This window comes from Hemiscyllium ocellatum, chromosome 35, assembly GCF_020745735.1.
Source record: "Hemiscyllium ocellatum isolate sHemOce1 chromosome 35, sHemOce1.pat.X.cur, whole genome shotgun sequence".
In the NCBI taxonomy this organism is placed as follows: Eukaryota; Metazoa; Chordata; class Chondrichthyes; order Orectolobiformes; family Hemiscylliidae; genus Hemiscyllium; species Hemiscyllium ocellatum.
This window is the reverse complement of record NC_083435.1, coordinates 43,749,788-43,777,352: the sequence shown is the minus strand read 5'-3', so window position 1 is coordinate 43,777,352 and position 27,565 is coordinate 43,749,788. Positions and strand designations below refer to the sequence as shown.

The 27,565-nt window shown below is 46.5% G+C and overlaps 1 protein-coding gene across 1 annotated transcript; it reads right to left on the bottom strand.

The window, feature by feature from the left end:
- Positions 1 to 999: 999 nt before the first annotated feature.
- On the bottom strand, positions 1,000 to 27,565 carry LOC132832811 (gastrula zinc finger protein XlCGF49.1-like). The gene is made up of 2 exons (XM_060850962.1): positions 27,542 to 27,565; positions 1,000 to 7,315 (listed from the first exon to the last, which is right to left on the bottom strand). Exon 2 carries the CDS (start codon positions 6,872 to 6,874, stop codon positions 6,179 to 6,181), a length of 696 nt encoding a protein of 231 aa, XP_060706945.1. The 5' UTR covers positions 6,875 to 7,315; positions 27,542 to 27,565; the 3' UTR covers positions 1,000 to 6,178.

The window sequence follows — 27,565 nt, the reverse complement described above, 5'->3', positions numbered from 1 at the left end:
AGATGCAAGTGCAGTGGTGATAGTGAACAGTTCAGAGGGGAAGGTGGAGCAGATTGGTGGGGAGAAAGATGGAGAGGTATGACAGTTCAAGGGGGTGGTGCCAATTTGGAGGGTTGGATCTGGGATGAAGTGGAGGGAGGGGAGAGTAGAAAACTAGTGAAGTTGATGTTCATGCTATGTGGTTGAAGGGCCCCAAGGTGGAAAATGAGACATTCTTCTTCCAGTTGTTATGTGGCTTGGATTTTGGTGGTGGAGGAGGCCCAGGACTTGCATGTCCTTGGAGGAGTGGGAGGGGGAGTTGAAGTGGTTGGCCAACAGGGCGGTAGGGTTGTTTGGTGTGTGTGTCCCAGAGATGTTTCCTGAGATGTTCCGTCAGTTGGCGTTCCGTCTCCTCGATGTGGAGGAGACCACATTGAGAGCACTGGATGCAGTAGATGAGATGGGTGGATGTGCAGGAAAACCTCTGCCAAATGTGATAAGATCCGATGGCACCTTGAACAGAAGTGAAAGGGGAGGTGTGGGTGCAGATTTTACACCTCTTGTAGTGGCAAGGAAAGGTGCCGGCTGTAGGGTGGATTGATGGGAGGCATGGAACTAATCAAGGAGTCACAGAGGGAATGGTCTCTGTGGAATGCAGATAGGGGTGGAGAGGGAAATATATCGCTGGTAGTGGAGTCTGACTGTAGGTGGCAGACGATGTATTGTATCTAAAGATGAGTGGGGTGGAAGGTGAGGACTGGGGGAGTTTTATCCTTGTTGCGGTTGGAGGGTTGGGGCTTGAGAGCAGAGGTGCGGGAAGTGGAAGAGATGCACTGGAAGGCATTGGTGATCACGTGGGAGGTGAAACTGCAGTCCTTGAAATAGGAGGCATCTGGGATGTCCTGAGTGAAATTGTTGCTGAGAAATTAGATCGCTTGGCTTAAGTGAAACAGTGAATTTATTAAGAGTTCTAAATCTACATAGAAGAATAATTAAACAAACAACAATATAATATTCAGCTTACATCAAAACGTGAATCAACCAAAATAACATAGTATTTGAAATTGACTCAAGTTCATTCACAAAACATTTTGAAATGATTCTCATCACACTATTTTTATGTTCAGGTATACATCATGGATTGAGGAAGCTTGGGTCTGTCAAAGCTAACTCCACTCCTTCCCTGTACTCAGAATAGTGGTCATCCCAGACAGGGGAGTACAAACATTCCCCATAGTAACAGCCATTACCTGACAAGGATCTATCTGTACTTCACATCACCAACTAAAAAAGGGTCTTATTCTACCCCATACCCACTCCTGAGATCTGGCTCATTATACAGACACACACTTTGCACCTTTAAAACCAGAGTCAGGCTGTTCAGGAGTGATTTAGGAAGTGTCAGGAAGGAAGGACCCCTAAGTGTACCTCACTGTCCAACCAGTGTTGAGTTCTGAATCCTGATGAATGTCATAAAAAATCAAGAGAGTTCATGGCACCACAGTTGGCTCAACGGAACAGAGGGACACAGAGAAGACTGGAAAAGTAATCGTGATAGGAGACTTGATATCGACAAGAAATGTTCCTGTGCCATAAGCATGAATCAAGACATTAACCTGCTAATGCCAGGACTAAGGATGTCACTGAAAAGTTGCAAGTGTCAATGGGGGTACCTTTAGGGGATGGTGATCACTGTATCAGAGGGTTTAGGTGTGGTGACACAGAAAGACAAGGAACAATTCGGAATAAGAACTAATTTCAGGAAAAACAAACCACAATGAAATAAGAATGCATCTGACCAGATACATTGGAATAAAAGACTGAGGTGAAATAGTACATGAACGATCGCTGCCTTTAGACCATAAGACATCGGAGCAGAAATTAAGCCATTCAGCCATTGAGTCTGCTGCTGAGAAGATTATTTGGCTGGAGTGAGAATTCTGGAGGCACGGCCCAATTTTTCAGTTTTCCTGAGAATTGGGAGGAGAACGGGAGAATTGTAAACTATTATTTGCATTTAAAAATATGTAAAGACAAATGCAGCAACAACCTGTTAAGTTATTCAGTTTAACATTAGTGTTGGGTAGGCTTCTTGAAACAATAGTTGAGAAGGAAGTGAAATCACGGGTAAATGTTGGTTAATTAACAAAATGCAAAACAGATTAGTAAAGGGCAACGATAGTGTAATGACTTCTGTAAGTCATTTGTTGAGGTAACTGAGAGGTTTGATGAGGGAACACTGTTATTCTGATGCCAAAAGGCATTTGAAAACATGCTGTACAATGGATTTGTGAGATAAGTTACAACTCTCAGAATCAAAGGGAAAGCAGCTTCACAGATACAAAATGGGCCGAGTAACCAGAGACAGTGAGGAATGGTTAAAGTCTATTTATGAGGCTGCAGGAAGTTTGAGAAAGGGGTTCTCCAAGGGTCACTGTGTTTTAGGACACAGCATTCCTCAGATGTAATTAATGATCTTGCTGCACAGGACACAATAACGACGTTTTACCAAGTACAGAAGTTGAAGCTATCATGAACCTTGAAAAGGTCAGTGTGAAATATCAAAAGGAGGCAGGTTTGTCGAATGGGTGGAGAGGTGGGAAAAGAAATTTTGATGTAGAGAAGTGTAAAGTGATTTATTTTGCCATAAAGAATGCACAAAGACAATCTAAAACAGAGGTAGAGTTCCAAAAGAGTGTAGGATCAGACAGACCTTGGTGTATCTGTTCAAAATCTCTGAAATTGGCAGGACAGTCTGAGAAAGTATTTAAAAAAGCAAATGGCTCCATTTGCATCCATGGGTTTATCAATACAGCTTCAAAAAAATGTGTTTATTCACTAAGACAAGGGAAATGGTTAACATTTCTTTGGAAAATGTTTGGTGTGTTTTTACAATGATTATTATAAATAACATTATTCTGATCTAGGTTGCTTTGGTCATTTCAAATAAAATGTAAATTCATGTGTTTTCTCAATGATTGGAACATGTCCACTTGGAATCTCCTGCAAGTTCTAATGCTGAACACCCCTGGAAAGCTTTTTAATATTATATGTGCCCAGAGTAGATATCATGCCATCCTCAGGTGACTGTCTATTTGTACATTCTTCCTGTGTGTGGACTTCCTCTGGATCCTTCAGTTTGTTCCCACAGTGTAAAGATGTGCAGATAAGGTGGACTGGCTATGCTAAGTTGCCCAGAGTGTCCAGAAATGTGCAGGCTAAGTGGATCAAGAACATGCAGGGTTACAAGGATAGGGTAGTGGTGTGGGTCTGGGTGAGATAACCTTTGGAATGTTGGTGTGGAATCGACGGGTTGAATGACCTTCTTCCACTCTGTGGAGATTCTATGATATCATGATTGAGGAGTAGTAGCTCTTACCTTTGACAATTCAAATTTACATCATAACAACACCCTGTTTGTCATTCAGTTGTGGTAGGTTTTATTGAGCACTTTTAATGTCAATTAAACAGCGACCTGTTTTCTTTGCTTCAATTCTGCTGTTGTGGCAGCTCTCCTATCCAAAGTCAGCCTCCTCAACAACTTTTCATCACTTTCTCACATGACTGATTTGCAATTGCTCCTTTGGAAGAACTAACCAATGTATTGCGGGATTACCCTGCCCGAGTTCTTTTCCCCAGGGTATGGGCGTCCAAAACTAAGGGCATAGGTTTAAAGTGAGAATAGAAATATTTAAAAGGGAGATTTTTCACACACAAGATGGTGTGTACATGGAATGAACTGCCAGAGAAGTGGTAGAGGTGAGTACAATCACAACATTTAAAAGACATTTGGAAGGGTACACAGATAGGAAATGGGCCAAATTAAGGTAAATGGGTCTTGCTCAGTTCAGGAAATCTGGTTGGCATGGATGAGTTGGACCGAAGGACCTGTTTCCATGATGTATACCTCCAAGACTCTACATGATCCCACTTGTGAAGGAACTGAGAGGAGGGAATACGAGTTTCAGGTGATTGACAAAAAGAGACGCTGATGACATGCGGAAAAACATTTCAAACAGCCAGTGGTTGGGGTCTGGAATGCTCTGGCTGAGAGTGTAGTGGAGGCAGGTTCAATGGAGGCATTCAAGAGAGAACTATTATCTACAAAAGACAATGTACGATGGAGAGAAGGTGGGGAAGGGGAATGAGGGGTAAAAAGTCTGTCACACACTCTCAATGATTACTCTGGCAACTCTAGTTCCTCAAAGACATCATGAAAGCTTGAATGTAAAACTCACACTTGAACAACAATTTCTCTTCGATGTGTAAACAGTGCTTGGAATAGGGGTGCCTTGGTCATTAAAAGATCTTCAGAATTTCCTCCTTAACTATCTCTGTTTTTTTTCTCTCTCCCATTAGGACAAATTGAATCCATCCTCTTTGGCAATTTCCGTTCATCCTCTCTTAATCTCTCTTCTGTCTGTTAATTCTTGGCTGATAATGTGTTGTGGTACACTTTGGGATGTTTTACTATAATAAGATACTCAATAAATGTTACCTGTTGGAGGATCGGTTGTGGACATGAACTGGCCTCTAGTGCTTTGTTTGAGTGGCCATTCAGCACATGGACAACCAGACAGTGAATGTTGTGAGACAATGGAGACTGTCACAGCCAAGATACATCCTGATCTTCCCAGCTGGGCTCACCGATGAGAAATTGGGATTGCTGGCTGATTCTCCATCTACCTACACCAAAGACACTTAATCTAACTGAGGTATCTATATTATTTCAGCAACAGCTCCTCCCTGGTTCCTTCTGCTGAAAGGTCAGAAGCTGAAGCCCTTTTAACCACTGAGTATCTGATCGTTATCTTGGTTAGAATCAGAGTCAGTGAGAGACTTTTACCTAACAGAGCACTGAAAGGAAGTTGAGTTCATACAGGTGCATCTATACATATAGATGTCATTTTCTGGTGATGTTTGGAAAGCTGATGAAAGGCTAAATCGTTCTTCCTGAAATACTTGTGAGAGGCTTGAGACAGACCCTGCTGAGACAGACAGATAGTACTTTGGAATGACACTCTCCTGTGTGAGCACTGCAGGGTAATCAACACAGACGGCTCTCAGTGCAATGGACGTAAGTGACTGGCTCCAAGTATGTGTAGATATGTTAGCGTGTGGAAAAGAGGAGGTGGGGTAAAATAATGCTAACATGTTACACTAGATGGCTTCATCTCCCATGTGGATTCACTTATATGATTAGATTAGATTATTTACAGTGTGGAAATAGGCCCCTTGGCCCAACAAGTCCACACCGACCCTCCGAAGAGCACCCCACCCAGATGCATTCCCTTACGTTTACCCCTTCACCTAACACCACGGGCAATTTAGCATTGCCAATGCACATCTTTGGACTGTGGCAGGAAACCAGAGCACCTGGAGGAAACCCACGCTGACACGGGGAGAATGTGCGAACTCCACACAGACAGTTGCCCGAGGTGGGAATTGAACCCGGGTCTCTGGCGCTGTGAGACAGCAGTGCTAACTGCTGTGCCACCATACTGCCCTTCCTGGAACTTATGTTCCCAGGAGGTCTAACAATTGCATGAAGGTTTTCTTCCACAACTCTAACCAATAGTGTTTCTCCCGTGTGTGTGTGTTGATGGACCAGGAGGTACGCTGACTGTATGAAAGCCTTATAAACACCGCACACTTGAATGGTTTCTCACCATTAGGGGTCCTCTGGCACTTCAAGAAATTGGAAAAGTGCATGAAAACCTTAAAACAAATATGGCATTTGAAGGCCTTTCTCCTCCTCTGTGAACCCTCTGGTGTCTCAGGATGCTTGAAGAACCTTCTTTTAAATCTCACACCTGAAGAATCATCTCAATGAGTTGGTTCTCTGACGGAGCAAAAGCATAGACGAGTTTGTGAAGATTTTTCACGTTCTTCAGAGTGAATGCATCCATGATACATCAGGCCCGATCATTGTTCACTTCGCTCGTCAAACACTTCACCCTCGAACGATTTCTCCTCAGTGTGAATGTGTCCATGTTTTGCAAATGTCTCTGGCAGTGGGAAGGCACGATCTCATACCTCATCATTGAATAGACTGATCCCTGAACGAATCATCTGGTGTGTCAGGGAGGACATTGTGAAGCCTTTGTCACAAACGTCAGCCTTAAACCACCTTCCCTCAGTGTGGATGTATCAGTGTTTGCTGATTGTCATTGATTGTGTGAATGCTCAGTCACACATCTCACTTGGCTTCCCTGACTGTGTGAATGCGACGGTGATCCAACATTCCCCACAACTGTTCAAACTCCTTATTACACACCTCACAAGTGAATATTTTCTTCTCCCCTGTGTGAGTGTGTCGGTGTTTCACCAGGCCTGACAATTGTGCAAAGCTCTTTTTACACACCTCACACTTGAACGGCTTCTCCCCAGTGTGAAGGCGTTGGTGTTCACGGAGGTTTGATGACAGTGAGAATGATTTATTACACACTTGGCAGGTGAACGGCTTCTCTCCAGTGTGAACACGTTGGTGTGAGTGAAAGTGAGATGACTCAGAGAATGACTTGTCGCACAGCCGACACCGAAAAGGTTTCTCCCCGGTATGGATGCTCTGGTGTAACAGAAGTCTTGTCGATGTTGGAAAAGCTTTATCACAAACTTTACACTTGAAAGGTTTCTCTCCTGTGTGGATTGTCTGATGGAGCAAGAGGCTCGATGACAGTGTGAAGGCTTTATGACAGACCTCACATGTGAATGGTTTCTCTCCTGTATGAATGCGTCGGTGTCTGTGGAGATTCGATGACTGTGAGAATGATTTGTTGCACACTTCACATGTGAATGGTTTGTCCCCTGTGTGAGTTCGCTGGTGTATAAGAAAGTGGGCTGTGCGTGAGAATGATTGGTCACACACCTCACACTTGAATGGCTTCTCTTCCATTAACGTTATAGAACAGACACAGCTTGTGTATGAGGAGACCTTCTGAGCCTGTCCACGTTTCACACCTCACACTTGAACAGCCTCTCCCCTGTATAAATGAGTCAGTGGTTCATGAAGCTCGATGAGTGATTGAAGCTCTCACTTGGAGTCACTCACACTTCTTCCCAGCCTCACCCTGACTGATCACTCACAGACGGCTGGTTCTGATGGAAAGGCTCCACACCACTGACCACTTTCAGATCTGATAATATGTCAAAGCTCCCTTGACCGACTGATTTCCCGGAGATGATTTCTCTGCCCAACTTTCTCTGTGTCTGAGCAATGTTGTGAAGGGACTGGATGTCTTCCCACAGTTGTGCAGTTGTTGTCTGGCTGATGGTTAGGAAATATTTGCAGCATTTACCCTGTCCGTATTCGCTGGTGTAGTACAGTGCAGTCCTTCTGTAAAACAGAAAAAGGAAACATGACTTTCTCCAACTTTCTCTCCACTTATGCTGAAGAGCCTGACTCCTCCGTTAGACACTATTCTACACTGAGTGCCAGTCTACTGTTCCGCTGTGTTAGGGAATCAGATTCCTCACTTCAGTGCTGCACACACCTCTATTTCCAGCAAGGACATTGAGTCGTGATCAGAGTGGGAAATGTAGCCACATTTCTATCCTCCAAGACCCGCACTGCGTAGGCAATGGAAAACCCATTCTGATGGAGTACAAACCATGTAGTGAATTCAATGTGAACTTGTGTCACTGAATTGTATCAATCCATAAATATCCCACACTCCTGCGCATTACCATTCCTGGCAAAGTGCCATCCCACAATATTGACACCATGGAGATGTCTTCAAGTGTAACAAGTTCAAAGAAAACTATCACATCCCTCCGTACTGATGAATGTATTTCACCATGTTCATCATCACGAGCGAAATAGACTAACGACAAATCCCAAACTTTGGTGCAGTGAGCCATCAGCAGCAGCTGGACTCAACACAGAATCTTCTCCAAAGATCATCCGACCCACACCCACGACTCTTTTTCCTGTAACTCTGCATTTCCTGTGGCCGACCCAAGTATCTGTGGCAGCCATGGGCAATTTAGCATGTCCAATTCACCTAACATGCACATCTTTGACTATGGGAGGCAACCGGAGTACTCAGAGGAAATTCAAGCAGACCCAGGGAGAATGTGCATCCGTATCCCTGCAGCTGTGAGTCAGCAGTGCTAACCACGAAGCTACCAAATTGATTATGCTCCATCCCAATCTCACAGTCCTCATTCCATCAAAATCATAAAACCAGTAATTAGGCAGGTCAGAGGCAGCAATAGGTGTAGTTGGACAGGACAGGAGCAGCACTTGGGGTAATTAGACAGTTCAGGGGTAGCACAGGGTGTAGTTAGACAGGTCAGGGGTTGCACTGGGTTTAATTAGAGAGGCCAAGGGGCAGCACTGGGAGTAAATAGACAAGTCAAGGGCAGCACTGGGTGTAATTAGACAGGTCAGGAACAGCACTGGGTGTAATTAGACAGGTCAGGGACAGCACTGGCTGCACTTAGACAGGTCAGGGACAGCACTGGCTGCACTTAGAAAGGTCAGGGGCAGCACTGGGTATAATAATACAGGTCAGGGTACCACTGGGGTAATTAGACAGGCCAGGAGCAGCACTGGGTGTAATCAGACAGGACAAGGGGTACACTGCGTGTAATTAAGACTATAAGACCATAAGACATAGGAGTGGAAGTAAGGCCATTCGGCTCATTGAGTCCACTCCGCCATTCAATCATGGCTGATGAGCATTTCAACTCCACTTACCAGCGTTCTCCCCATAGCCCTTAATTCCTCGTGACATCAAGAATCTATCAATCTCTGCCTTGAAGACAATTAGCGTCCCGGCCTCCACTGCTCCCTGCGGCAATGAATTCCATAGGCCCACCACTCTCTGGCTGAAGAAATGTCTCCGCATTTCTGTTCTGAATTGACCCCCTCTAATTCTAAGGCTGTGTCCACGGGTCCTAGTCTCCTCACCTAACGGAAACAATTTCCTAACGTCCACCCTTTCCAAGCCATGTATTACCTTGCAAGTTTCTATTAAGTCCCCACTTAATCTTCTAAATTCCAATGAATACAATCCCAGGATCCTCAGCCGTTCCTCGTATGTTAGACCTACCATTCCGGGGATCATCCGTGTGAATCTCCGCTGGACACGCTCCAGTGCCAGTATGTCCTTCCTGAGGTGTGGGGACCAAAACTGGGCACAGTACTCCAAATAGGGCCTAACCAGAGCTTTATAAAGTATCAGTAGCACATCGCTGCTTTTATATTCCAACCCTCTTGAGATAAGTGACAACATTGCATTTGCTTTCTTAATCACGGACTCAACCTGCATGTTTACCTTAAGAGAATCCTCGACTAGCACTCCCAGATCCCTTTGTACTTTGGCTTTACGAATTTTCTCACCGTTTAGAAAGTAGTCTACGCTTTTAGTCTTTTTTCCAAAGTGCAAGACCTTGCATTTGCTCACGTTGAAATCCATAATTAGACAGGTCAAGTGCAGCACTGGGTGTAGTTAGACAGGTCAGGGGCAGAACTGGGTTTAATTAGAGAGGCCAAGGAGCAGCATTGGGAGTGAATAGACAAGTCAAGGGCAGCACTGGATGCACTTAGAAAGGTCAGGGCCAGCACTGGGAGTAATTAGACAGGTCAGGGGCAGCACTGGGTTTAATTAGACAGGTCAGGGGCAGCACTGGGTTTAATTAGACAGGTCAGGGGCAGCACTGCGGGCAAGTAGACAGGTCAGGGGCAACACTGGGCGTAATTAGACACATCAGGGGCAGCACTTGGCGTAAGTAGACAGGGTGGGGCAGCACTGGGTGTAACTAGACAGGTTAGGGGCAGCACTGAATGTAATTAAACAGGTCGGGGCAACACTGGGTGCAGTCATACAGGTCAGGGGAACACTAGGTATAATTAGACAGGTCAGAGGCAGCGTTGGGTGTAATTAGACAAGTCAGGGGCATCATTGGGAATAGTTAGACAGGACAGGGGTACACTGGGTGTAATTAGAGAGGCCAAGGGGCAGCACTGGGAATAAACAGACAAGTCAAGGGCAGCATGGGTGTAATTAGACAGGTCAAGGGTAGCACTGGCTGCACATAGAAGGGTCAGGGGCTGCACTGGGTATAATTAGACAGGTCAGGGACAGCACTGGGGTAATTAGACAGGTTAGGGACAGCACCAGGTGTAATTAGACAGGTCAAGAGCAGCACTGGGTATAGTCAGGCAAGTGAGAGGGAGTACTGGGCGTAATTAGACAGGTCAGGGACAGCACTGGGTTTAATTAAAGAGGCCAAGGTGCAGCACTGGGAGTAAATAGACAAGTAAAGGGCAGCACTGAGTGCAATTAGACAGGTCAGGGGCAACACTGGGTATAATTTGACAGGGCAGAGGTCACACTGGGTATAATTAAACAGGTTGGGGCAACACTGGGTGGAATCATACAGGTCAGGGGGAGCACTGGGTGTAATTAGACAGGTCAGGGGCAGCAATGGGTGTAGTTACACAGGTCAAGGGAAGCACTGGGTGTAAGTGGACAGGTCAAGGGCAGTACTGGGTGTAATTAGACAGATCAGAAGCAGCACTGGGTGTTATTAGACAGGTCAGGGCCAGCACAGGGTGTAGTTAGACAGGTTAGGGGCAGCACTGGGTGTAGTTAGACAGGTCAGGGGCAGCACTGGGTGTAATTAGACAGGTCAGGGGCAGCACTGGCTGTTATTAGACAGGTCAGGGGCAGCACTGGGTGCAATTAGAGAGGCCAAGGGGTAGCACTGGGAGTAAATAGACAAGTCAAGGATAGCACTGGGTGCAATTAGACAGGTCAAGGGTAGCACTGGGTGTAATTAGACAGGTCAGGGGCAGCACTGGGTGTAGTTAGACAGACAGGGGCAGCACTGAGTGTAGTTAGACAGGTCAAGGGCAGCACTGGGTGCAATTAGACAGGTCAGGGGCAGCACTGGGTGCAATTAGACAGGTCAGGGGCAGCGAGTTAGTCTGGCGCACTGACCTCCACACCGCTGAAGCCAAACGCCAACTCGAGGACACCTCTTCCTACTGCCCCCTTGACATGACCCCACCCCCCAACACCAAACCATCATCTCCAAGACTATACAGAACCTCATCACCTCAGGAGATCTCCCACCCACAGCTTCCAACCTCACAGTCCGGGAACCCCGCACTGCCCAGTTCTACCTCCTTCCCAAGATCCACAAGCCTGACCACCCTGGACGACCCATTGTCTCAGCATGCTCCTGCCCCACTGAACTCATCTCTACCTACCTCGACACTGTCCTATCCCCCCTAGTCCAGGAACTCCCCGCATACGTTCGGGACACCACCCACGCCCTCAACCTCCTCCAAGACTTCCGTTTCCCCGGCCCCCAATGCCTCATCTTCACCATGGATATCCAATCCATTTACACCACCATCTGCCATGACCTGGGCCTCCAAGCCCTCCGTTTTTCCCTCTCCAGACGTACCCAACAGTACCCTTCCACCGACACTCATTTGTTTGGCCGAACTGGTCCTCACCCTTAACAATTTCTCCTTTGAATCCTCCCACTTCCTCCAGACCAAAGGGGTAGCCATGGGTACATGTATGGGCCCCAGCTATGCCTGTCTCTTTGTTGGCTATGTAGAACAGTCGATCTTCCGTAATTACACCGGCACCGCTCCCCACCTCTTCCTCCGCTACATTGATGAGTGCATTGGCGCCACCTCGTGCTCTCGCGAGGAGGTTGAGTAATTCATCAACTTCACCAACACACTCCACCCTGACCTTGTATTTACCTGGACCATTTCTCACACCTTCCTCTCCTTCCTGGATCTCTCCATCTCCATTAATGACAACTGACTTGCCACTGACATTTTTTACAAACCCACTGATACTCACAGCTACCTGGATTACACCTCTTCCCACCCTACCACTTGCAAAAATGCCATCCCATATTCCCAATTCCTCCACCTCCGCCTTATCTGCTCCCAGGATGACCAGTTCCACTACAGAACACACTAGATGACCTCCTTCTTGAGAGACCGTAATTTCCCTTCCCACGTGGTTAAAGATGCCCTCCAACGCATCTCATCCACATCCCGCACCTCCGCCCTCAGACCCCACCCCTCCAACTGTAACAAGGACAGAACGCCCCTGGTGCTCACCTTCCACCCTACAAACCTTCGCATAAAACAAATCATCCGCCGACATTTTCGCCACCGCCAAAAATACTCCACCCACCAGGGATATATTTCCCTCCCCAACCCATTCTGTCTTCCGCAAAGACCGTTCCCTCCGTGTCTACTTGGTCAGGTCCATGCCCCCCTACAACCCACCCTCCCATCCTGGCACTTTCCCCTGCCACCGCAGGAACTGTAAAACCTGCGCCCACACCTCCTCCCTCACCTCTATCCAAGGCCCTAAAGGAGCCTTCCACATCCATCAAGGTTTTACCTGCACGTCCACTAATATCATTTATTGTATTCGTTGCTCCCGATGCGGTCTTCTCTACATTGGGGAGACCGGGCGCCTCCTAACAGAGTACTTTAAGGAACATCTCCGGGACACCTGCACCAGTCAACCACACTGCCCTGTGGCCCAACATTTCGACTCCCCCTCCCACACTGCCGAGGACACGGAAGTCCTGGGCCTCCTTCACCGCCGCTCCCTCACCACCAGACGCCTGGAGGAAGAACATCTCATCTTCCGCGTTGGCACAATTCAACCCCAGGGCATCAATGTGGACTTCAACTGTTTCCTCATTTCCCCTTCCCCCACCTCACCCTAGTTCCAAACTTCCAGCTCAGCACTGTCCCCATGACTGGTCCGGACTTGTCTTACCTGCCTATCCCGTTTTCCACCTATCCACTCCACCCTCTCCTCCCTGACCTATCACCTTCATCCCCTCCCCCACTCACCCATTGTACTCTATGCTACATTCTCCCCACCCCCAACCTCCTTTAGCTCATCTGTCCACGCTTCAGGCTCATTGCCTTTATTCCTGATGTAGGGCTTTTGCCTGAAACATCGATTTCGTTGCTCCTTGGATGCTGCTTGAACTGCTGTGCTCTTCCAGCACCACTAATCCAGGTCAGGGGCAGCACTGGCTGTAATTAGAGCAGTTAGAGGTAGAACTGGGTGTAGTTTGACAGGTCAGGGGCAGCACTGGGTGTAATTAGACAGGTCAAGGACAGCACTGGGTGTAGTTTGACAGGTTGGGAGCAGCACTGGGTCTAATTAAACAGGTTAAGGACAGCACTGGGTGTATGTTGACAGATCAGGGGCAGCACTGGGTGTAATTAGACAGACCAGGGGCAACACTGGGTGTAGTTAGACATGTTAAGGACAGCACTGAGTGTAATTTGACAGGTCAGGGGCAGTACTGGGTGTAGTTAGACTGGTCAGGTGCTGTACTGGGTGTAATTAGACAAGTCAGGGGCAGCACTGGGTGTAGTTAGACAGAGGTAAAAACAATGATTGCAGATTCTGGAAATCAGATTCTGGATCAGTGGTGCTGGAAGAGCACAGCAGTTCAGGCAGCATCCAAAGTGCAGCGATATCGAGGTTTCGGGCAAAAGCCCTTCCTCAGGAATAAAAGGACAGGTTAGACAGGTCAGACAGGTCAGACAGGTCAGGAGCAGCACTGGGGGTAATTAGACAGGTCAAGGGCAGCACTGGGGGTAAATAAACCGGTCAGAGGCAGCACTGGGTGTAATTAGACCGGTCAGGAGCAGCACTGGGGCTAATTAGACAGGTCTTAGGCAGCACTGTGGGTAATTAGACAGGTCAAGAGTAGCACTGGGGGTAATTAGGCAGGTCAGTGGAGCACTGGGTGAAATTAGACAAGTCAGGGGCAGTACCGGATGTAATTAGACAGGTAAGGGGAGCACTGGCTGTAATTAGACAGGTCAGGAGCAGCCCTGGGCGTAATTAGACAGGTCAGGGGCAGCACTGGGGGTAATTAGACAGGTCAAGGGCAGCACTGAGGTTAATTAGACAGGTCAAGGGCAGCACTGAGGTTAATTAGACAGGTCACTGGCAGCACTGGTTGTAGTTACACAAGTCTGAAGCAGCACTGGGAGCAATTAGACAGGTCAGGGACAGCCCTGGTTGACGTTAGACCGGTCAGACAGAACTGGGTGCAGTTAGACAGGTCGGGAGCAGCACTGGGTCTAACTAGACAGGTCAAGGGCAGCATTGGGGGTAATTAGACAGGTCAGGGGCAGCACTGGGCGTAATTAGACAGGTCAGGGGCAGCACTGGGGGTAATTAGACAGGTCAAGGGCAGCACTGAGGTTAATTAGACAGGTCAGGGGCAGCACTGGGTGTAACTAGACAGGTCAAGGGCAGCACTGGGGTAATTAGACAGGTCAAGGGCAGCGCTGGGGTAATTAGACAGGTGAAGGGCAGCACTGAGGTTAATTAGACAGTTCAGGGGCAGCACTGGGTGTAACTAGACAGGTCAAGGGCAGCACTGGGGTAATTAGACAGGTCAGTGGCTGCACTGGGTGTAGTTACACAAGTCTGAGGCTGCACTGGGTGTAATTAGACAAGGTCAGGGTCGGCACTGGGTGGAATTAGACAGGACATAAGTAGCACTGGGTGTAATTAGACAGGTCAGGAGCAGCACTGGGTGGAATTAGGCAGATCAGGGTCAGCACTGGGTGGAATTATTCAGGTCAGTGGCAGCACTGGGTATAGTTAGACAGGTCAGGGGAAGCACTGGGTGCAGTTAGACAGGTCAGGGGCATCACTGGGTGTAACTAGACAGGTCAGTGGCAACACTGGGTGTAATTAGACAGGATATGAGTAGCAATGGGTGTAACTAGACAGGTCAGTGGCAACACTGGGTGTAGTTAGACAGGTGAGGGGCAGCACTGGGTGCAATTACCATCAGTGGGACATAGTCATTGGGGATTGTATTGAAAGGGAAATAGATAGGCAGTTCTGTAGCCGAAAACATGTCTCCCAGATGGTATGTTGCCTCACCGGTACTCCGGTGAGGGATGTCACCGATTGACTGGAGGGCATTCAAAAAGGGAAGGTGACCTGCCAGTTGTCTTGGTGCATATAGGCACCAATGATATAATTAAAAAACGAGAGGATCTCCTGAAAGCAGAATTCTTGAAAGCTAGGGCAGAAGTTGAAATGGAGGACACAAAGGGAGTTATCTCGGGATTACTTCCAGTGCCATGTGCTAGTCAACATAGAAATGAAAGATCAGGTAGGATGAACACGTGGCTTGAGGGATGGTGTAGTAGGGAGGGGTTCAGATTTGTGGGACATTGGGACCAGTTCTGGGGAAAATGGGACTATTACTAATTGGACAGTCCAGACCTGAACCAGACTGGAACTAATGTCCTTGGGGGAGCTTTTGCTACTGCTGTTGGGGGGGTTTTAAACTAATGTGAGAGGGCTAGGAGCCAGAAGAGAAGACAAGTAGACAGTGAGGTGGGGACTGGAGACTGTAAGAATCAAGAAGTTAGCATTAATGAGGGGAAAGAGTAGGCAGAAAGCAGATGAATGCAAAAGAACTGGTGGCCTGAAGTGCATCTACTTTAATGCAAGGAGTATAGTGGGTAAGGCAGAGTGAACTTAGGGCTTGGATTGATGCGTGGGAGTATGACTTTATTGCAATCACAGAGACTTGGTTGAAGGAAGGGCATGATTGGCAACTAAATATTCCAGGATATAGACGCTTCAGACAGGACAGGGAGGGAAGTAAAAGTGGGATGGAGTTGCATTGCTGGTCAGGGATGGTATCAATGCTGTGCTCAAGGAGAACACTATGGAGGGCTTGAGGAGTGAGGAATTATGGTTGGAGCTGCGAGATAAGAAAGGTGCAGTTACATTGGTGGGGCTGTATTACAGGCCTCCCAACAGTGAGCGTGAGGCAGAAGAATAAATAGGTCAACAGATTATGGATAGATGTAGAGGCAACAGGGTGGTGGTGATGGGAGACTTTAAATTTCCTAGCATTGACTGGGATACACTTAGTGTCAGAGGTCTGGATGGAGCAGAATTTGTAAAAAGCATCCAAGAGAGTTTTCTACAGCTGTATGTCAATAGTCTGACGATGAAAGGAGCCATTTTGGACCTGGTGTTGGGGAATGAGCCAGGTCAGGTGGTAGAAGTTGCAGTGGGGGATTTCTTTGGCAACAGTGACCACAATTCTGTAGGTTTTAGAATACTCATAGACAAAGGTGACAGTGGTCCTGAGGGAAGAGTACTAAACTGGGCCAAGGCCAATTATATCAAAATTAGGCAGGAGCTGGGAAATGTGGATTGGACCCAGCTATTTGAAGGGAACTCCACATTTGAGATGTGGGAGGCTTTCAAAGATAGGTTAAAGATAGTGCAAGATAGGCATGTTATGTTGAAAGTAAAGGATAGGAAGGGCAAGATTCGTGAACCGTGGATGACAGGAGAAATTAGAACTAGGCAAGAGGAAAAGGGAAGCATACATAAGGTTCAGGCAGCTTAGAACAGAACGGGCCCTGGAGGAATATCGGAAGAGTAGGACCAGTCTTAAACGGGGAATCAAGTGGGCTAAAAGGGGTCATGAAATAGCATTAGCAAGCAGAATTAAGGAGAGTCCCAAAGCCTTCTATTCTTATATAAGAAGCAAGTGGGTAACTAGAGAAAGGATTGGTCCACTAAAGGATAATAAAGGAAGGCTGTGTGTCGAACCTCAGAGAATGGGTGAGATTCTGAATGATTACTTTGCATCAGTGTTCACTGAGGAGAGGGACATGATGAATGTTGAAATTAGAGACAGAAGTTTGATTACTCTGGATCATGTTGATATAATAGGGAAGATGTGTTGGGTAGGCTAGAGTTTATTAAGGTGGACAAATCCCCAGGACGGAGGGGATCTATCCCAGGTTGCTGAGGGAGGCAAGAGAGGAAATAGCTGGGGCCCTGACAGATATCTTTGGAGCATCCTTAAATACAGGTGAGGTGCCGGAGGACTGGAGGGTTGCTCATGTTGCCCCCCACCCCGGACAAGAAGGGTAGTCGAGATATTCCGAATAACTACAGACCAGTGAGCCTGACGTCCGTGGTGGGAAAGTTGCTGGAGAAGGTACTATTCATATTTGGACAGGAATGGGCTTATCAGTGATAGGCAACATGGTTTTGTGTGGGAGGAGATCGTGCCTTACCAACTTAACAGAGTTCTTTGAGGAAGTGACCAAGTTGATAGATGAAGGAAGGGCTGTAGATGTCATACACATGGACTTTAATATGGTGTTTGATAAGGTTCCCCATGGTAAACAAATGGAGAAAGTAAAGTCACATGGTGTGCAGGGTGTTCTAGCGAGATGGATAAAGAACTGGTTGAGCAACAGGAGACAGAGAGTAGTAGATGAATCTATGCAAAGGTTGGACTGTGGGAGGAAAGTGGAGCACCCACCAGAAACTCATGCTTATGTGGACAGAATGTATGAATGTGCAAAGTACCTTACCAAAAGGATGTGGACGCTTTGGAGAGGGTGCAGAGGAGGTTTAGAAAGACGTTGCCTGGTATGGAAGGTGCTAGCTATGAAGAGAGGTTGAGTAGGTTAGGATAGCTTTCATTAGAAAAAAGGAGATTGAGGGGGGGATCCTGATTGAGGTCTATAAAATCATTCCTGAAGAAGGGCTCATGTCTGAAACATCGATTCTCCTGTTCCTTGGATGCTGCCTGATCTGCTGTGCTTTTCCAGCAACACATTTTCAGCTCTGATCTCCAGCATCTGCAGTCCTCACTTTCTGCTACAAAATCATGACAGGATAGATGGAGATAAGCTTTTCCCAGGCTGAAGGATTGAATAACGAGAGGTCACACTTTCAAGTTGAGAGGTGAAACGTTTAAGGGGGATACACGCAGCAAGTACTTTACACAGAGGATGGTAGGTGCCTGGAACGCGTTGCCAGCAGAGGTAGTAGGGGCAGATATGGTAGATTCATTTAAGATGTGTCTGGACAGATGCATGAGTAGGTGGAGAGCAGAGGAGGAGATGCTTAGGAATTGGGCGACAGGTTTAGACAGTGGATTTGGATTGACTCAGGCTTGGAGGGTTGAAGGGCCTGTTCCTGGGCTGTAAAGTTTCTTTGTTCTTTGTTCTAATTGGTTGCAATTAGAGCCCAGGTTTGAACCAAGTGATAGTACGACAGAGAGCTACATGAGAATAAGCACCAACAGTAGAAGATAGTTAATGCAGCTCTGCAGCTTCACAGCCAACAGACCAGAGCAAAGCTCTGTAGCCCTAAAATACTTTACTGAGAATTGCAGTAGACAACAATCAAGTAACAAGAGATAGTACCTGCATGAATACTTCCATTCACATCATGTTGGCGGCCAGTACACGAAAGTGTAGACACAATGTTAAAGTGCCTTCAGGCAAAAATATTGAAGGCATTATCAAACTAGGCCTCCTCCTGAGGAGCTCATTCAGTTACCTTCCAGAACGCTCCAAAATGCCCCACAGTTGAGAGAGCTAAAGTCAGGACGGTGCTGGGGATGTGAAATTAAGATTCTTTTTAAACTGTTCTGTCATTTAAGGTAAAAGAGTTCCTTGCAAAGGAGAATTTTTATGACTCTGTCCAGTAGCAGGCTGAGGTGGGTGGCTTACTGAGGCAACAGATTGGAATTTGCTAAGGGAGGCATAAAATTCTCATAATTAAATAACACATGGAGACAATGGAGGAGCAGTGGTGGCTGATTATACAGAATTTCTGCTTCTGAGGTTGGTGACAGAAAAAGAGACAGCGAGAAAAAAGGTCTAAGAGAAGGACCAAGTACCACAGCCAGTGTGGTCACAGAGGAAAGGGTGACCTTTCTGTGGGCAGCCAGGCAGAATGTGAGAGGGAAAATGGTCTCTGTTTGTATGTACACATCAAGGGACCACATAAACGACTGGAAGATTTGTTACGGCGAGGCCAGAGAATGAATCACTGGAAGGGGCCTAAGCGTTGGCAGCTGATTCACAATTTCTCTGGAAAGTCAGAATGATGGCATTCCATGGACAATGGTTAAGACTCAGCAAAATGGAGAGCAGCAAATTAATTAGAAACTGAGGATGGTGTGAGCTTGATTCCTGGAAATATAAGACAGAAAGTACAATATTGGCGTATGGTATTCAATTCCATTGAAAGTTAGGAGATTTTTTTCTCTAGTTTATAATGTATTATTTGCCTCTTAGGTATTGTTTGGTCAAAGTGGATTTTAGTTCAGAAGCCATCAGGTGATCCAAAACCCTTTTAGCTTTATTTTTGAACAAATATTACCAGGGTTGCAAAGTGGTTAGCATTGCTGCCGCACAGTGCCAAGAACCCAGCTTCAATTTCAGCCTTCGTGATTGTGTGGAATTCACACGTTCTCGCCACATAAACATGAGTTTCTAGTGATTGCTCCAGTTTCTTCACACAATCCAACATTGTGTAGGTTCGATAGATTCACTATGCTAAATTGCACCATAACGACCAGATTAGATGAGCAGATTAGATGGAATAGTCACGGTAAATATGGGGATGGTGTAGGTTTGGGTGGGATGCTCTTCAGTGGGTTGATGGAGACTCAATGGGCCAAATGGCCTCTATCGATATTTTAAAGATTCTCCATCTTAAAATGTGCAGTCTTCGGTGATTCAGTCACTGGGATTTCAAATCTATTTAAAAAATTTTCAATCCCTCCAGGGAATACACAATTCACTTAATAAACAGTACTAAAAAGCAGATTGTCAGGCTATTTTCACTTTTTTGTGTGTAGATATTTGCTGCAAACAAATTCAGATGCCACGTTACTGACATTACAAGGAAAAATAGATTTCAAAATTACTTTGTGAGCTATAGAGTGATTTGGAATATCCGGTTGTCCTGAAAGGTTAATTTTTAGTGCAACTTGTTCTGAGCTTTCCTGAGGATGCTGCACAGATGGTGGGATAGGAGGGAGGAGGAGTGAAGGTTAGGACAGGTCAGGAGCAGCACTGGGTGTAATTAGACAGGTCAGGAGCAGCACTGGGTGTAATTAGATAGGTCAGAGGCAGCACTGGGTGTAATTAGACAGGTTGAGGCTGCACAGGGCATAATTAGACATGTCAGGGGCAGTGCTGGGTGTAATTAGACAGGTCGGCGGCAGCACTGGGTGCAGTCATAGAGGTCAGGGGAGCACTAGGTGTAATTAGACAGGTCAGAGGCAGCGTTGGGTGTAATTAGACAAGTCAGGGGCATCATTGGGAGTAGTTTGACAAGACAGGGGTAGCACTGGGTGTAATGAGACAGGTCAAGGGTAGCACTGGCTGCTCATAGAAGGGTCAGGGGCCACACTGGGTATAATTAGACAGTTCAGGGACAGCACCGGGTGTAATTAGACAGGTCAAGAGCAGCGCTGGGTGTAGTCAGACAAGTGAGAGGGAGCACTGGGCATAATTAGATTGGTCAGCGGTAGCACTGCGTTTAATAAGAGAGGCCAAGGGGCAGCACTGGGAGTAAATAGGCATGTCAAGGGCAGCACTGGGTGCAATTAGACAGGTCTGGGCAGCACTTGGAATAATTAGACAGGTCACAGGTAGCACCGGGTGTAATTACACAGGTCAGGGGGAGCACTGGGTGTAATTAGACAGGTCAGAGGTAGCACTGGGTGTAATTAGGTCAGGGGGAGCACTGGGTGTAATTAGACAGGTCAGGGGCAGCACTGGGAGTAATTAGACAGGTCAGGGGGAGCAATGGGTGTAGTTACACAGGTTACAGGCAGCACTGGGTGTAATTAGACAGATCAGGGGCAGCACTGGGAATAATTAGACAGGTCAGGAACAGCACTGGGTGTAATTAGACAGGTCAGGAACAGCACTGGGTGTAATTAGACAGGTCAGGAACAGCACTGGGTGTAATTAGACTGGACACAGGTAGCACTGGGTGTAATTAGACAATTCAAGGGCAGCACTGGGTGAAATTAGACAGGTCAAGGGCAGCACTGGGTGTAATTAGACAGGTCAGGGGCAGCACTGGGGGTAATTAGACAGGTCAAGCGCAGCACTGGATGTAATTAGACAGGTCAGGGACAGCACTGGGCGTAATTAGACAGGTTAAGGACAGCACTGGGTGGATTTAGACAGGTACATGGTAGCAATGGGTGTAATTAGACAGGTCAGGGGCAGCACTGGGGGTAATTAGACAGGTTAGGGGTAGCACTGGGTGTAATTAGACAGGTCAGTGGCAGCACTGGGTGTAATTAGACAGGTCCGGGACAGCACTGGGCTTAATTAGACAGGTCAGGGACAGCACTGGTTGAAGGTAGACAGTCGGGCAGAACTGGGTGCAGTTAGACAGGCCGAGTGCAGTACTGGGTCAAAGTGTACAGGTCCGGGACAGCACTGGGTGTAACTAGACAGGTCAGGGACAGCACTGGGTGTAACTAGACAGGTCAGGGACAGCACTGGGTGTAACTAGACAGGTCAGGGACAGCACTGGCTGTAATTAGACAGGTCAGGGACAGCACTGGTTGAAGGTAGACAGGTCGGGCAGAACTGGATGCAGTTAGACATGTCAGGGGCAGCATTGTGTGTAGTTAGATAGGTCGGGGGTAGCACTGGGTGTAATTAGACAGGTCAGGGACAGCACTGGTTGAAGGTAGACAGGTCGGGCATAACTGGATGCAGTTAGACATGTCAGGGGCAGCATTGTGTGTAGTTAGATAGGTCGGGGGTAGCACTGGGTGTAATTAGACAGGTCGAGTGCAGTACTGGGTCACAGTGTACAGGTCCAGGACAGCACTGGGTGTAATTAGACAGGTCAGGGACAGCAAAGGTTGAAGGTAGACAGGTCAGGGACAGCACTGGGTGTAATTAGACAGGTCAGGGACAGCACTGGTTGAAGGTAGACAGGTCGGGCAGAACTGGATGCAGTTAGACAGGTCGGGTGCTGCACTGGGTGTAGTTAGACCGGTCAGAGGTAGCACTGGGTATAATTAGAAGGTCGGGGCATCACTGGATGTAGTTAGACAAGTCAGTTGCTGCACTGGGTGTAATTTGACATATCAAGGCCAGCACTGGGTGTAATTAGACAGGTCAGGGACAGCACTGGGTGTGAATACATGCGTCAAGGACAGCATTGGGTGTAATTAGACACGTCAGAGGCAGCACTGGGTGTAGTTAGACAGGTCAGGGGCAGCACTGGGTGCAATTACCATCAGTGGGACATAGTCATTGGGGATTGTATTGCAAGGGAAATAGATAGGCAGATCTGTAGCTGAAAACGTGTCTCCCAGATGGTATGTTGCCTCCCAGGTGCTCCGATGTGGGATGTCACTGATTGACTGGAGAGCGTTCTAAAAGGGGAAGGTGACCTGCCAGTTGTCTTGGAGCATATAGGCACCAATGATATAATTTAAAAAATGAGAGGATCTCCTGAAAGCAGAATTCTTGAAAGCTAGGGCAGAAGTTGAAATGGAGGACCTCAAAGGGAGTGATCTCGGGTTTACTTCCAGTGCCATGTGCTGGCCAACATAGAAATGAAAGATCAGGCAGGATGAACACGTGGCTTGAGGGATAGTGTAGTAGGGAGGGGTTCAGATTTGTGGGACATTGGGACCAGTTCTGGGGAAGATGGGACTATTACTAATTGGACAGTTCAGACCTGAACCAGACTGGAACTAATGTCCTTGGAGGAGCTTTTGCTACTGCTGTTGGGGAGGTTTTAAACTAATGTGACAGAGGGCTGGGAGCCAGAAGAGAAGACAAGTAGACAGTGAGGTCGGGACTGGAGACTGTAAGAATCATGAAGTTAGCATTAATGAGGGGAAAGAGTAGGCAGAAAGCAGATGAATGCAAAAGAACTGGTAGCCTGAAGTGCATCTACTTTAATGCAAGGAGTATAGTGGGTAAGGCAGATGGTGCCTGGGAGTATGACATTATTGCAATCACAGAGACTTGGTTGAAGGAAGGGCATGATTGGCAACTAAATATTCTAGGATATAGATGCTTCAGACACAACAGGGAAGGAAGTAAAAGGGGGATGGAGTTGCATTGCTGGTCAGGGATGGTATCAATGCTGTGCCAAAGGAGAACACTATGGAGGGCTTCAGGAGTGAGGAATTATGGTTGGAGCTGCGAGATAAGAAAGGTGCAGTTACATTGGTGGGGCTGTATTACAGGCCTCCCAACAGTGAGCGAGAGGCAGAAGAATAAATAGGTCAACAGATTATGGATAGATGTAGAGGCAACAGGGTGGTGGTGATGGGAGACTTTAATTTTCCTGGCATTGACTGGGATACACTTAGTGTCAGAGGTCTGGATGGAGCAGAATTTGTAAAAAGCATCCAAGAGAGTTTTCTACAGCTGTATGTCAACAGTCTGACGATAGAAGGGGCCATTTTGGACCTGGTGTTGGGGAATGAGCCAGGTCAGGTGGTAGAAGTTGCAGTGGGGGATTTCTTTGGCAACAGAGACCACAATTCTGTAAGTTTTAGAATACTCATAGACAAAGGTGACAGTGGTCCTGAGGGAAGAGTACTAAACTGGGCCAAGGCCAATTATATCAAAATTAGGCAGGAGCTGGGAAATGTGGATTGGACCCAGCTATTTGAAGGGAACTCCACATTTGAGATGTGGGAGGCTTTCAAAGATAGGTTAAAGATAGTGCAAGATAGGCATGTTATGTTGAAAGTAAAGGATAGGAAGGGCAAGATTCGTGAACCGTGGATGACAGGAGAAATTAGAACTAGGCAAGAGGAAAAGGGAAGCATACATAAGGTTCAGGCAGCTTAGAACAGAACGGGCCCTGGAGGAATATCGGAAGAGTAGGACCAGTCTTAAACGGGGAATCAAGTGGGCTAAAAGGGGTCATGAAATAGCATTAGCAAGCAGAATTAAGGAGAGTCCCAAAGCCTTCTATTCTTATATAAGAAGCAAGTGGGTAACTAGAGAAAGGATTGGTCCACTAAAGGATAATAAAGGAAGGCTGTGTGTCGAACCTCAGAGAATGGGTGAGATTCTGAATGATTACTTTGCATCAGTGTTCACTGAGGAGAGGGACATGATGAATGTTGAAATTAGAGACAGAAGTTTGATTACTCTGGATCATGTTGATATAATAGGGAAGATGTGTTGGGTAGGCTAGAGTTTATTAAGGTGGACAAATCCCCAGGACGGAGGGGATCTATCCCAGGTTGCTGAGGGAGGCAAGAGAGGAAATAGCTGGGGCCCTGACAGATATCTTTGGAGCATCCTTAAATACAGGTGAGGTGCCGGAGGACTGGAGGGTTGCTCATGTTGCCCCCCACCCCGGACAAGAAGGGTAGTCGAGATATTCCGAATAACTACAGACCAGTGAGCCTGACGTCCGTGGTGGGAAAGTTGCTGGAGAAGGTACTATTCATATTTGGACAGGAATGGGCTTATCAGTGATAGGCAACATGGTTTTGTGTGGGAGGAGATCGTGCCTTACCAACTTAACAGAGTTCTTTGAGGAAGTGACCAAGTTGATAGATGAAGGAAGGGCTGTAGATGTCATACACATGGACTTTAATATGGTGTTTGATAAGGTTCCCCATGGTAAACAAATGGAGAAAGTAAAGTCACATGGTGTGCAGGGTGTTCTAGCGAGATGGATAAAGAACTGGTTGAGCAACAGGAGACAGAGAGTAGTAGATGAATCTATGCAAAGGTTGGACTGTGGGAGGAAAGTGGAGCACCCACCAGAAACTCATGCTTATGTGGACAGAATGTGTGAATGTGCAAAGTACCTTACCAAAAGGATGTGGACGCTTTGGAGAGGGTGCAGAGGAGGTTTAGAAAGACGTTGCCTGGTATGGAAGGTGCTAGCTATGAAGAGAGGTTGAGTAGGTTAGGATAGCTTTCATTAGAAAAAAGGAGATTGAGGGGGGGATCCTGATTGAGGTCTATAAAATCATTCCTGAAGAAGGGCTCATGTCTGAAACATCGATTCTCCTGTTCCTTGGATGCTGCCTGATCTGCTGTGCTTTTCCAGCAACACATTTTCAGCTCTGATCTCCAGCATCTGCAGTCCTCACTTTCTGCTACAAAATCATGACAGGATAGATGGAGATAAGCTTTTCCCAGGCTGAAGGATTGAATAACGAGAGGTCACACTTTCAAGTTGAGAGGTGAAACGTTTAAGGGGGATACACGCAGCAAGTACTTTACACAGAGGATGGTAGGTGCCTGGAATGCGTTGCCAGCAGAGGTAGTAGGGGCAGATATGGTAGATTCATTTAAGATGTGTCTGGACAGATGCATGAGTAGGTGGAGAGCAGAGGAGGAGATGCTTAGGAATTGGGCGACAGGTTTAGACAGTGGATTTGGATTGACTCAGGCTTGGAGGGTTGAAGGGCCTGTTCCTGGGCTGTAAAGTTTCTTTGTTCTTTGTTCTAATTGGTTGCAATTAGAGCCCAGGTTTGAACCAAGTGATAGTACGACAGAGAGCTACATGAGAATAAGCACCAACAGTAGAAGATAGTTAATGCAGCTCTGCAGCTTCACAGCCAACAGACCAGAGCAAAGCTCTGTAGCCCTAAAATACTTTACTGAGAATTGCAGTAGACAACAATCAAGTAACAAGAGATAGTACCTGCATGAATACTTCCATTCACATCATGTTGGCGGCCAGTACACGAAAGTGTAGACACAATGTTAAAGTGCCTTCAGGCAAAAATATTGAAGGCATTATCAAACTAGGCCTCCTCCTGAGGAGCTCATTCAGTTACCTTCCAGAACGCTCCAAAATGCCCCACAGTTGAGAGAGCTAAAGTCAGGACAGTGCTGGGGATGTGAAATTAAGATTCTTTTTAAACTGTTCTGTCATTTAAGGTAAAAGAGTTCCTTGCAAAGGAGAATTTTTATGACTCTGTCCAGTAGCAGGCTGAGGTGGGTGGCTTACTGAGGCAACAGATTGGAATTTGCTAAGGGAGGCATAAAATTCTCATAATTAAATAACACATGGAGACAATGGAGGAGCAGTGGTGGCTGATTATACAGAATTTCTGCTTCTGAGGTTGGTGACAGAAAAAGAAAGACAGCGAGAAAAAAGGTCTAAGAGAAGGACCAAGTACCACAGCCAGTGTGGTCACAGAGGAAAGGGTGACCTTTCTGTGTGCAGCCAGGCAGAATGTGAGAGGGAAAATGGTCTCTGTTTGTATGTACACATCAAGGGACCACATAAACGACTGGAAGATTTGTTACGGCGAGGCCAGAGAATGAATCACTGGAAGGGGCCTAAGCGTTGGCAGCTGATTCACAATTTCTCTGGAAAGTCAGAATGATGGCATTCCATGGACAATGGTTAAGACTCAGCAAAATGGAGAGCAGCAAATTAATTAGAAACTGAGGATGGTGTGAGCTTGATTCCTGGAAATATAAGACAGAAAGTACAATATTGGCGTATGGTATTCAATTCCATTGAAAGTTAGGAGATTTTTTTCTCTAGTTTATAATGTATTATTTGCCTCTTAGGTATTGTTTGGTCAAAGTGGATTTTAGTTCAGAAGCCATCAGGTGATCCAAAACCCTTTTAGCTTTATTTTTGAACAAATATTACCAGGGTTGCAAAGTGGTTAGCATTGCTGCCGCACAGTGCCAAGAACCCAGCTTCAATTTCAGCCTTCATGATTGTGTGGAATTCACACGTTCTCGCCACATAAACATGAGTTTCTAGTGATTGCTCCAGTTTCTTCACACAATCCAACATTGTGTAGGTTCGATAGATTCACTATGCTAAATTGCACCATAACGACCAGATTAGATGAGCAGATTAGATGGAATAGTCACGGTAAATATGGGGATGGTGTAGGTTTGGGTGGGATGCTCTTCAGTGGGTTGATGGAGACTCAATGGGCCAAATGGCCTCTATCGATATTTTAAAGATTCTCCATCTTAAAATGTGCAGTCTTCGGTGATTCAGTCACTGGGATTTCAAATCTATTTAAAAAATTTTCAATCCCTCCAGGGAATACACAATTCACTTAATAAACAGTACTAAAAAGCAGATTGTCAGGCTATTTTCACTTTTTTGTGTGTAGATATTTGCTGCAAACAAATTCAGATGCCACGTTACTGACATTACAAGGAAAAATAGATTTCAAAATTACTTTGTGAGCTATAGAGTGATTTGGAATATCCGGTTGTCCTGAAAGGTTAATTTTTAGTGCAACTTGTTCTGAGCTTTCCTGAGGATGCTGCACAGATGGTGGGATAGGAGGGAGGAGGAGTGAAGGTTAGGACAGCCTACATCTCCATACACCGAGAGCTAACGATTCACAATCTGGGATGATAACCAGCTCCCAATACACACAACGCAACAACAGGAAATCAGTGAGAACTGTCAGACACTCCACATCTCCCGGAATTATATTATAATGACACCTCACCTTATATTCAGGAATGAGCCATCAACAAAACGCAGCCTAGAAATCAGAGGGAAATGCTTCCAATGAATACACTCAATATCCAACACACAGCTCCAGTCACACAGTTCAGCACAAAGCACCGAGTAAACAGCTCTCTCAGCTGGATCTTCTCACACAGCATAAGGGACATTTCCACCCCTGACTGCCCACAGGATAATCAGACTGCCTGAAGATTGGTGTGGATATTATGGGATACAATTTGTATAAAAGCTGCTCCTTCACTCACCATCTCCTCACTGGGTTTTCAGTC